General features: G+C 42.0%; 1 protein-coding gene across 1 annotated transcript in view; it reads right to left on the bottom strand.

Moving 5' to 3' along the window:
* GPLD1 (glycosylphosphatidylinositol specific phospholipase D1) overlaps window positions 1–11,613 on the bottom strand; it is a 58,378-nt gene extending 46,765 nt beyond the window's left edge. Inside the window, exons 1-2 of the mRNA XM_077769593.1 lie at window positions 11,442–11,613; window positions 8,664–8,719 (exon numbers count right to left, since the gene is read on the bottom strand). Of these exons, the coding sequence (XP_077625719.1) occupies window positions 8,664–8,719; window positions 11,442–11,538 (153 nt within the window). The 5' untranslated portion in view covers window positions 11,539–11,613. The remainder of the gene's footprint in view (window positions 1–8,663; window positions 8,720–11,441) is intronic.
* Window positions 11,614–12,143: the final 530 nt, after the last annotated feature.

The following is a 12,143-nucleotide window of genomic DNA, read 5'->3' as shown; positions in this document are numbered from 1 at the left end:
ATGAAATATGTGAGCAATTAAGGATATTAATCCTTCCTCAGTCCTATAGGTCTTTCTGGTCTAGTTTTGTTTCTGGGCCAAATGGACTCCACTAGCAGTCGCAGGGCTGAGCCTGGTCAGGAAACTGGCCGCAGACAAGGAGATTGAGCACTTAGGAATACGTATCGAGAATAACCAAGGCCAGGTTTCTCACTATTGGAGGAAGGAGTCACAGTTACAGACATGAGAAGCTAGAACGAATCCTGTGATGATGGAACGTAATTGGAGACATTTTTGCGTGAACTTACGGCTTTCAATAAACACAGATAGACACCAAAGTCAACTGGAAGTGGAATCTGGGACAATGGAAGCATCAACATAAATGTAGTAACGTAATATAAACCATTAAGTAGAAATCCATGAGCATATGCGGGTATAAGTAAATATACGAATGGAGAAGAAGGAAAGACTTTACAGTAGAATGCCAATCAATGTAGAATGAATAATGGAATCAGATAAAAAATTTGGCAGCCATCATAAGAATTATTTCAGGCAAGAATTATCAATGGATACCAAAACCAGTGGGAAAAACTTGGAGAATGAGAAATAGGGTATTTACATTACCTCAATATCTCTCCCCAGAAAACATTTACTTGCTAATTAAAAAATAGAAAATACTGGGGTGCCTGAATGGCTCAGTTGGTTGAACATTCAATTGTGGATGTTGGCTCAGGTCATGTTCTCATGGTTCATGAGATTTAGTCCTGCATCGGGCTCTGCACGGACAGCGTGGAACCTTCCTGGGATTCTCTCCCCCACCCCCCATAGCCGCATCCTCTCTCTCTTTCTCTCTCCTAATAAATAAACCCTTTTAAGAAGTAGAAAACACTTATTAAATTTCCATTATAAAAATGTGAAGACACCACCTAAACCAAAAAGTTTCATCACTAAGACTTCTGCTTCCAGGAAGATGGAAAAGATGTACTTTTCCTCATTCCTCTTGTGAAGGCTAATTAAGAACCCTGGACATTGTACACAAATGGAGCCTCAGAAAACTCTGGAAGGTGGAGGGAAGTATGTAGATGGCTGGGGAACTCAGGAGCTGAAGATGATACCATGGAAAGTTCTCTGGATTTTCTTCTTGCTTCATACGTCCCAAACTGGATACCAGAAAAACTAGAAGCTCCTATGAGCTTAGACTAAACACATAAGCGAAAGCCACAACAAAAGCTTGCTGTAAGCAGGAGACCAGAAAGGAGGCAGACAGGCAAGACAGAAACTTTTAGACAACAGTCTTTCTATGCCACAAACACCACAGAAAAGACTGTGGCCCCACCCTCACCAGGACTTTCATCTGTGCCGTCCTGTCTCCTGTCCCCACCCCTCATCATCAGTGGAAACCTTGGGGAGAGCCTGGACATACAATCCCAACGGGCAGTAACATGGCATCTCGCCCCACCCCCACTGGGTGAAACCAGAAAAGACCCAGGGGAGAGCGGACGTTCAACATCACAGTGACACCCCCCACCCCCAGGATCTGTAGAGGCCACTGTGAGGAGCAGTAATTAGGTACTTCTACCCCTCCAGCCAGGGAGGCATCACTGGAGACCCAAGGGAACCTTGACCTCTACCTCCAGCTGGCAGGAGAGTTAGGAGGTAGAGGTCTGCCCACCACAGACCCCTCCCAAAGTGGTGTCAGAGGAAGTTGGCTGAAATACAAGGTTTCAGGGCACCTGGGTGGCTCAGTCAGTTAAGCGTCTGACTTCGGCTCAGGTCATGATCTCATGGTTTGTGAGTTTGAGCCTCACATCAGGTTCTATGCTGACAGCTCAGAGCCTGGAGCCTGGAGCCTGCTTCGGATTCTGTGTCTCCCTCTCTCTGCCCCTCCCCCATTCATGCTCTGTCTCTCTCTCTCAAAATAAATAAATTAAATTTTTTTTTGAATAGGTTTCAAGTAAGATCCAGAGTCTCATAACCTAATACCCAAATGTCCAGGTTTTAATCAAAGATCAGTCATCACACCAAGAACCTCAAAAGGCATGAAGAGAGATAACCAATGGAGACCAACACAGAGAGAGCAGAAATTTTATAATTATTGGACAAACTTTTTAAAGCAGCCTACATAAAAATGCTCCAATCATAAACACACTTGAAACAATTCCCCCCACCCCAGCACCAAAGCAGTCTCAGGAGAGGAATACATGAAGAACGACCAAAGGTAAATCCTAGAAATGAAAAACACAATCGCTGAAATAAAAGTTAACATCACCAGAAACAGTATATTTGACATTGTGAGGCTTTTTTAATTTATTTCTTAAAGTTTATTTTTATTTATTTTTTGGAGAGATTAAGGGTGCATGAGCGGGGGTAGGGGTGGCAGAAAGAGAGCGGGACAGAATCCTAAGCAGGCTCCATACTGTCAGCACAGAGCCCAGTGTGGGGCTCAGACTCCCAAACCATGAAATCATGACCTGAGCCAAAGTCAAGAGCTGGATGCTTAACCAACTGAGCCAGCCAGGTGCCCTGACATTGTGAGTCTTCTGATACAATCCAATGAGAATATAGCATCACCTCCGTGTTCCAGATATTTCTGTTAAAAAATAAGCTGCAAGGGGACCTACCATGGAGAACCATCAGATGAAACCAAATTAAGGTGCATTCTACAGAGTTTTTGGACTTCACCCTTTCCAAAACATCAAGGTCATTAAAGACAAGGTGGGCCTGAGGAGCTGTTGTAGGTCACGTGGTGCTAGACTCATCCTGGTACCATAAAGAAGATTACTGAGACACAACCGGTGGGATTTGAAACCTGAGGATTGGGTCAAAGTGTTGTTCAGTGTTGATTTCCTGACTGTGACTATTATGCTGTGGTTACATAAGAGTGCCCTTGTTTTCAGGGAATACACAATGATGTGTGAAGGGATAATGGATATCCCATCAACAACTTATATTCAAATGGTTCGGGGGGGGGGGAAATCAATATGTATAAACAGTGTGGAATTGCATAAAATCTCTAGACATGAGAGATTCCATTTTCTTTTCCAATGAACGAACTCTGGAACTGAGCCAGAAGCAGCAACTGTTTGACAAGCAGTCGCTCATAACATTTCAACAGAGCAACCGGCAATCAGCTCAGAGGAGGGCAGTAAAGTTAATTAATACAGAGGAGGACAATTTCAATGGATAACATCAATGATCTAGAAGACAGTCATCAGAAGTAGTTCAACTGGTCAGCACCTAATTAGCAGGTTTTTTCCTTCTCTCCTTTATCTACATCATGGGATTACCCCTTCCTTTTTTCTCACAAAACCCCTTGGTTTCCCTGAATGAGCAGCACATTTTTCTGGTGACTCTGGAAACTATGCCCTCACAAATTGCAATTCTGAGACCCAAATAAAGACCTTTGTTCCTTTTCAGTTCCACCTCCTTTCCTTGGCTGACAACAGAGAGGATAAAAAGGCAAATATGATAAGTTGTCAACAGTTAGGGAAACCGGGTAAAGGGCATAAAGGAATTGCCTAAGTTTCCAGCTTTTCGATTGGTCTTTAATTACTTCCAAATGAAAAGATAAAATACAGAATTGATTGACTGAATCATGGTGCATTTCAGATAACAGAAAAATATGTAATTATTTTCAGTGACTCTGAAGTTCTCTACTGACATGGAAAGACATCACCAATATATTAAATGAAAAACAGCAAGCTGCAGAATGTGGAGTGTAATTTGGTGGGGGTGGGGGGTGCTAATAAATGAAGAGACGATGCCTAGAATGATATAAAGCCAAGTGTTAAAGCTGATGGTCTCAGAATTTTTCTCTACATGAGCATCTATCAATTCTCTAATCAGAAAAGAAAAAATCTCGTCTACGGGCAGGTAGAAGGAAGCACAGCAGAGAGGACGGCAACCAGCCAAATAACTACCACTGCTATGATTTCATGGTTAAAATACCACATTCTGTTTATTCTTATAGAACATAAATACATATAAGTTCAACCATAGCAGTGTCAAACTAGGATTCAATTATAAGAAAAAAAGCAAGGAGGGAAAAACACATGGAGACCCAACAACATGCTAGTGAACAACCAATGGGTCAATGAAGAAATCAAAGATGAGATACAAAAAAAATACATGGAGACAGACAAAAATGCAAACATAATGACAAAATCTTTTGGGGGGGGCGCCTAGCTGGCTCAGTCAGTGGAGCATTCAACTCTTAATCTCAGGGTCAGGAGTTCAAGCCCCACTTTGGGTGTGGAGCCTACTTAAAAAAAAAAAGAAAAGAAAAGAAAAAAATCTTTGGGATGCAGCAAAAGTAATTCTCAGTGGGAAGTTTATAGTAGTGTAGGCCTACTACAAGAAATAAGAAAAACCTCAAAGAAACCGTCAAACCTTACACCTGAAGGAACTAGAAAAAGAAGAATAAAGCCCAAAGTTAGTAGAAGGGAGGGGACAGTGAAGATTATAACCAAAATAAATGAAAAAAAGAAATCACTGAAACCAAGAGCTTGTTCTTTGAAAAGATAAAACAGAATTGATAAACCTTTAGCCAGACTCATCAAGAAAATACCCAATGGGTCAAATCAGAAATGAAGGAGAATTAACAACCAACATCACAGAAATACAAAGAATTATAAAATACTATGAAAAATTATATAATTAGAGAAACTAGAAGAAATGGAAAAATTTCTAGAAACAGTCTTCCAAAATTGAATCAGGAGGAAATAGAAAATTTGAACAGGCCATTTATTAGTAACAAAATTGAATCTGTAATAAAAAAACTCCCAAAAGTTCAGGACTGGATGGCTTCATAAGTGAACTCTACCAAACACTTAAAGGAGAGTTAATACCTATTCTTCTCAAACCATTCCAAAAAATAGAAGAGGAAGGGAAATCTCTAAATTCATTCTATAAGGCCAGCTTCACCCTGATACCAAAACCAGACAAAGACACTACTAAAAAAGAGAACTATAGGCCAACATCTCTGACGAATCCAGACCCAAAAATCCTCAACCCATATCACCAACCAAATTCGGTATGTTAAAAGGATCATTCACCATGATTAAATGTGATTTATTCTGGGGAATCAAAAGTGGGTCAATATTCTCAAAATCAATGTAACAGGTCACATTAACCAAAATGATTAAAACCATACTACCATCTCAAGAGATCCAGGAAAAGGATTTGACAAAATGCAACATTTGTTTATGATAAAAACTCTCAACACAGTGGACGTAGAGGGAACCTACCTCAACATAATAAAGACCTTGTACAAAAACCCCACAGCCAACATCATATCCTCTCTTACCACATTTATTCAACATAGTTCTGAAAGTCCTAGGAGCAGCTAGGGGACAGGAAATAAAAGCATCCAAGCTAGTAAGAAAGAAGTGAAACTGTCACCATTTGCAGATGACAGGATACTGTATATAGAAAACCCTAAGGACTAAAAAAAAAAAGAAAAAAACCTATTAGAATAAAGGAATTCAGTAAAGTTGTAGGATACAAAATTAATATGCAGAAATCTGCAGCATTTCTATATGTGAATCATGAAGTAGCAAAAAGAAAAACTAAGAAAACAATCTAATTTGCACCACAAGGAACAAAATATCTAGGAATAAATTTTATAAAGGAAGTGAAAGACCTATACTCTGAACACTGTAAGATATTGATGAAAGAGATTAAATAGGACACAAATAGAAAGATATTCCATGCTCATGGATTGGAAGGATTAATATTGTTAAAATGTCCGTATTCCCCAAAGTAAGCTACAGATTGAATGCAATCCCTATCAAAATACCAATGCCACTTTTCACAGAACTAAAACAAAATCCTAAAATTTGTGTGAAACCACAAAAGACCGCAAACAGCTAATGCAATCTTGAGGAAGGAGAATAAAGCTGGAGGAATCTTGGAATATGTCCAGATCTCAAGCTATACGACAAAGCTGTAGTGATCAGCACAGAAGGGTCCTTGCGCAAAAACAGACACACAGATCAATGGATCCAAATAGAGAGCCCAGAAACAAACCCACACTTATGTGGTCAATATACCTATGACAAAGAAGTCAAAATATACAGTGAGAAAGAGATCGTCTCTTCAACAAATGGTGCTGGCCAAACTGGACGGCTATGTGCCAAAGAAGGACACTGGGCCACTTTCTGACACTGCACCAAAAATAAACTCTGGATAGATTAAAGACCTACATATGAGATGTGACACCATGAAAATCCTAGAAGAAAACATAGGTAGTCAACTCTTGGACATTGGGCTTAGCAACATATTTATGGATAAGTCTCCTCAGGCAAGGGAAGCAAAAGCAAATATAAACTATTGGAACTACATCAAAATAAAAAGATTCTGCACAGGAAAATAAAAAGACAAACACACAAAAGAACTCAATAAAACAGCAAAGTAACTTACTGAATGGAAGAAGAGATTTTCCAATGATACATCCAATAAAAGGTTAATATCTAAACTACATAAAGAACTTACACAACTCAGCACTAAACAACAATAACAACACAAACACACACAAACCAAAAACCAAAGAATCCCATTAAAAAATAGGCAGAGGACTTGAATAGACATTTTTCAAAAGAAGACCTACAGATGACCAATACACACATGAAAAAATGCTCAACATCACTAATCAGCAGGGAAATGCAAATCAAACCCACAATAAGATAGCACCTCACCCAGTCAGAATGGTTAGTATCAAAAAGAAGTGTGGGCAAGAATGTGGAGAAAAAGGAACCTTTGTGCACCATTGGTGGGAACGCAAACCAGTGCAGCCACTGTGGTAAACAGTACGGAGTTTTCTCAAAAAATTAAAAATAGAATTACTATATGATCCAGTAATTCCACTACAGGGTATTTACCCCCCAAAATGAAAACACTGATTCAAAAATATATATGCACCCCTATGTTTACTGCTGCATTACTTACATGTGTCCAACTATGAAAGCAACCCAAGTGTCCATGGATACGCGAATGGATAAAGGAGATGTGATTATATACACACGCACACACGCACACATGAATATTACTCAGCCATAAAAAGAATAAAATCCTGAAATTTGGGATAATATGGGCAGACTCCAGGGTATTATGCTAAATGAAATAAGTCAGAGAAAGACAAACACCACATGATTCCACCTACATGTGGAATGTAAGAAACGCATGAATAGACTCTTCAATACAAAGAAACTGGAGGGAAGGGGATCAGCCAAACAGGTGAAAGGGATTAAGAGGTACAAACTTCCAGTTATAAGCCAAGGAAATGAAAGGTACAGCACAGGAGATACACTAGACGATATAATAACGCATGGGAACAGGTGGTGACCACACTTAGCATGCGAAACACCGAATAATGTATACAATCATTGAATCACGATGCTGTCCAGACGTAATGCAGCATTACACACCAACTATGCTTTAGTAATAAATAAGAAGACAATAGGCAAGAAGTATCAGGGCAATAATGACCCCCAAAGTGAGGTCAGTTTGCTTTTACAGTTCTTATAAATTAATGAACTGATTTTCTCCATTTATGCATTATTCTTTTTGTGACGTCAAATCTTTAAAGAGCAGATATATTAACAAAAGGTAACCCCAGAGCCAACAAGACCCCACAGAGCCTGTCCCTAGACCGCCAGCCAGTAGGGGACGGTTTAGGCACACAGCTGGCATCCTTCAGGCCCCTTCCTTCTGAATCATTTCACCGACCTGTAGCATTGAGTCCAGAGGTCACCAAAGAGCAGCTCTGAAGAGGGAGAAGGTGATACTACAACAATTCCCACACAGAGAGAGAGATAAAATCAATCACGAAAAGGGATCGGGTAGGATCAGGGAAGGTGAAGTAATCCCGCTCATCATAAACTGAAAGGTGAAGTGGACGCACCCAGGGCACTTAGTCATCTTCGATGATGACATCACTATTTGCATCAGGACGGATGCTGAGGGGCAGGATCTGTGTCCAGTTCACGTTTCAAATTGTTAATGACACGCGCGTGAATATTTCTACTAGAGAAACCTCTCTGTGCACACGGAGGATTGATCACCCGCTTGATCAATCAGGCAGCATCTACCTTCCGCCAGGGTCAGGGAAGATAACCCAACGCCGTTCAAGTGCCAAGTAAGAAAGCTGAAACTAATGTCTAAAAGTGGCCTGAGGAGAGGATCAATTTCAGCTCTGTTACCATCCTGCTTTCCATACTGAATTATCAGGACTTACTGGTAATAATTTGACCCGATCTTGACGTCACAAACAAATGTTAACCACTCCTATCAAATGGAGGTACTTAAGAATCATCTTTGTCACAGAGCACTGTTTAGCTACAAAACTAGCAAAAGTGTATAGGGTCAGAATGGGAGTCAATTTGAGGGCGGGTCCAGGGAAGCCACCAGATGGTCCCTACAAAGAATGTAGTAGGAGGAGACATTGGAGGAGCTGATCCACGTGGGACGTCTGAACAGATCCTTCCTGCTCCTTGTACGGATGCAATTTTTAGACAATGTACAGCGAAGAGGTGGAAAATCACCTCAGGTGTGGTTTCTCTTTGTAAAAACAAGGAGACTCACCATTTTTTGAAAATTCTTTCTTAATTTCTTAAATTATGACTCATCATTAATTTTTTTGGCACCTTCAGAAGAAAGTTAACATGCGTGAGAAGTAAACATTATACCTCTTTGTAATTAATGTGCCCATCTTGAAGGTGGAGAAACTCCAGAGCTCTGTGTCCTGAAAGAAATACAGAAATCAATTAAATTCAACCATAACTGGACACAGAACTGACTTGAGAAATTTTAAAGGGAAAATGTAACTTTGTCATTGTAACTGTCAAGGAAATGGGGAAATGAAAACTAAGTGTGTACTCACTAGTAATTTTCATTAGGACCAAGATTCACATACTATTTATGTTGTTAAACTACAGATCAGATTTGCATGGGGATTTGAACTTTCTGCTTAGCTAGCACGATGGCCCTGGCTAGGCTAGGTTCCCTCCTAAGTAAAATTAAGTAATAATACCCACCTTACAGGTTTGTTGAGGGAGTCACACAAAATAAATGCTGTGTGAGGAGCACAATGGCTGATACACACTAGGAGCTCAGTAAACAGAAGGTGTCATCACTGTATTTTGCCTCAACAACTCACTGAGATAAATAAACCTAAGCAGGAAATAGGATACATGGCCAAAGGCATGGAATGAATCAATGATTCTCAAATGTTTTCCCCCATCAATTAGACCACATTAGATGGACCGGGGAAAAAAATTTCAAGTCGCCTGCTCCGCCCACATGCCCACACACCCACACCCTGAAATCTTCTCAGAACCTAGAAGACGAAGATGCCTTATGAAGTCACCTTCAAAGGCAATACCTTATTTTTATTGGGCATCACATCCAGTTTTATAATTCATACAAAAACACAGCCACTGCTAGAAGCATTGATACTATGATACAAGCTCACAGCCCACACAAATCACCTGTATAGAAGATTCCAGAGATTTACAAACCCAAACCACTGAACGAGGCCAAATCTAATTAACTTACCTGAACGTCACCCTTCCACACAGGATTTATAGAAGTGAAAATATGAACAAGATATTTATAAAATCCTCTAACTAGTGAATGTTGGAGTTTTGCCTTTTACATAAAAACCCTCAAAATCTGGGGCATCTGGGTGGCTGAGTTGGTTAAGCGTCCGACTTCAGCTCAGGTCATGATCTCATGGTTTATGGGTTTGAGCCCCCCACCCCCACCCCGGTCGGGCTCTGTACTGACAGCTCAGAGCCTAAGGCTTACATCAGGTCTTCTGTCACCCTCTCTCTCTGCCCTTCCCTTGCTTGTGCTCTCTCTCTTAAAAATTAATAAACATTAAAAAAAATTTTTTAAATCCTCAAAATCTGTGCAGATTGGAAACTGTCTTCAATTACCTTCACATAAAGTTTTATGTTAATATAGTACATTTCCTATGTGTTTAGTATATATTAATTAGGATCTTTGGCACAGATAAAAAAAATAACAATTATCTGATAATTTAAAATTGTATATTTCATCTGTGTTTAAACTCGAAGGAAATGCTTGAGGACTTCCACTTATATTGGTACTTTTTCAGCCCACTTCTAGTTTTAGCCAATTTCAACTTCAAAGAACTTACACTTGGAAAATACTTTCAAATTCATTGAGAAGTTCAGCTCCTCATTGTACAGGAGAGGAACAGAAGGGAAATGGATCGATCTGTGGCACATACTTAGTTTACAGCAGATCTGGTATTCGAACCTTGGTCTAACTCTCTTTCCTACCGTTCCCTGACTCCTGTTAGCAACAAGTGTTTTTGGACAGAACCCTGGGCTGGCTGTCAGGACACCCCACCCTAGGCCAGGCCACTAACGAGCCAGCTGGGAGATTGTCTAGATCCATGTCCTTGTACGTGACCCACAGGGGCTGGGCTCAGTGAGCTCTAGTGCCCTTTCAGGTAAAGTCCTGGGAGCATAGGTTCCTGCACTAGACCTCAATGCCTCGGTCTATCCTGCACTGGTAAGTGTTCACACTCTATTTGTAATCTTGCTCTGCCTCGTACCTTCTGGAGGTGGCCTAACTATGAAATATTGTTGTTTTTAATCTAAAAGTAAACCCAGACATCAGGTATTACCTGAAATGAATCTGAAAATTGTTGCAGAATATAATCCCATCTGATTAGATTATAAATTGTCTGACATTTTCCAGGAGTTAAAAAATAGTACAAATCCAGGGTGCCTGGGTGGCTCAGTCGGTTAAGCATCCGACTTCGGCTCAGGTCATGATCTCACGGTTCGTGGCTTCGAGCCCCACATCAGGCTCTGTGCTGACAGCTGGAGCTGCTTCAGATTCTGTGTCTCCTTCTCTCTCTGACCCTCCCCTGCTCACACTGTCTCTCTCTCTCAGAAATAAACATTTTAAAAAATAGTACAAATCCACCTTGTACGAGAACCAAACGTGCTGCCCACCAGCATCCGATACCCTGCTGGTGGCCAGTCCTTCCCAGCTCTGTCACCCTGGGCACCTCCAACGCCAGTGGCCAAACTCCCTCACTTCCTCGCCCTCCCTGCAGCCAACAACCCCACTCTGGGGGGTACACTCATGGGCCACAGGGGCCCTTTACACGTACTCGGAAACACAAAACAACAAAGATATCTTCCTCACTCTTCCCGAATTCCACGCATCTGTCTCCTCTCCCGATCGGTCAGATCTTCTGCTTCGGGGCAGCAGTTCATCCAGCTCTGTCTGCCCACCCCGAGAAACAGCCAGGAACTGCATGACCAAAGCTGCGTCGCTGCCCTGTCTCCTGCCCGCCCCGCCGCCTGGCTGCTGGCCGCATTGGGGGAGCCTGCTGTCAACACGTGGGACCAACTTCCCAGGTGTCCCTTAACCCCTTTAGATGACATCAAGTCCTAATGGCACCGCAAGGCACCAGCACTTACCTATCTCTATGTGTGTGGAGAGGCCGCAGGGTGAGCCTTGGGGGCACAGGGAGCCCAGCGCGATGAGCAGGCCGGGCCACAAGCTGCCCGCGGACATGGCCCCGTTCCTCGCCGCTCCGGGCAACGCGATGTGCCTGAAACACAGGCCCAGACCCTGCTTTCCCCCTAAGCAGGTCACTGACACGGGAAGATCCGGCCTCGTTTCCAAATAACAACAACTCTCCCCGGTAAACTGTTCAACTACTGTTTAACTTCACCAGAACAGCAAACAAACTCCACACCTGGGGGAGGGGGGGAGAGAGAGAAAAAGCCATCAACCCAAACCTAAATGTCCTGAGGTTGAAGTATTGCCCCTTTCTGACCCAGGAGGCATCTGGAGTTCTTTCTAACGTGAAATTTGTATGGTGACACGAGTAAAGTTGTTCTCCGAATGTTCTTTGCTTTCTTAAAATAAAAAAAAAAAGAGAGAGAGAGAGAGAGAGAGAGACCCACCTGTCTGTATCGGCAGTCAGCACGCGGGGCCCCCTCCCCTCCCAAGGGCCGAGCTCTCAGGCATCGTTTCCACACACTGATCAGGTGCCCGCGTCCTTGGCCTCCGAAGGCACAAGTGCTGGGAGAGCTTTTACGGCGATCAGCTGGCACCGGCGTCTCTCTCAGTATTTGGCAACAGATACCGACACTCGCATGGGGTTACACAAGAGC

Source organism: Crocuta crocuta, unplaced genomic scaffold, assembly GCF_008692635.1.
Source record: "Crocuta crocuta isolate KB4526 unplaced genomic scaffold, BGI_CrCroc_1.0 scaffold145, whole genome shotgun sequence".
Classification (NCBI taxonomy): Eukaryota; Metazoa; Chordata; class Mammalia; order Carnivora; family Hyaenidae; genus Crocuta; species Crocuta crocuta.
The sequence above is the reverse complement of the archived record's forward strand: the minus strand, read 5'-3'. Positions and strand labels throughout refer to the sequence as shown.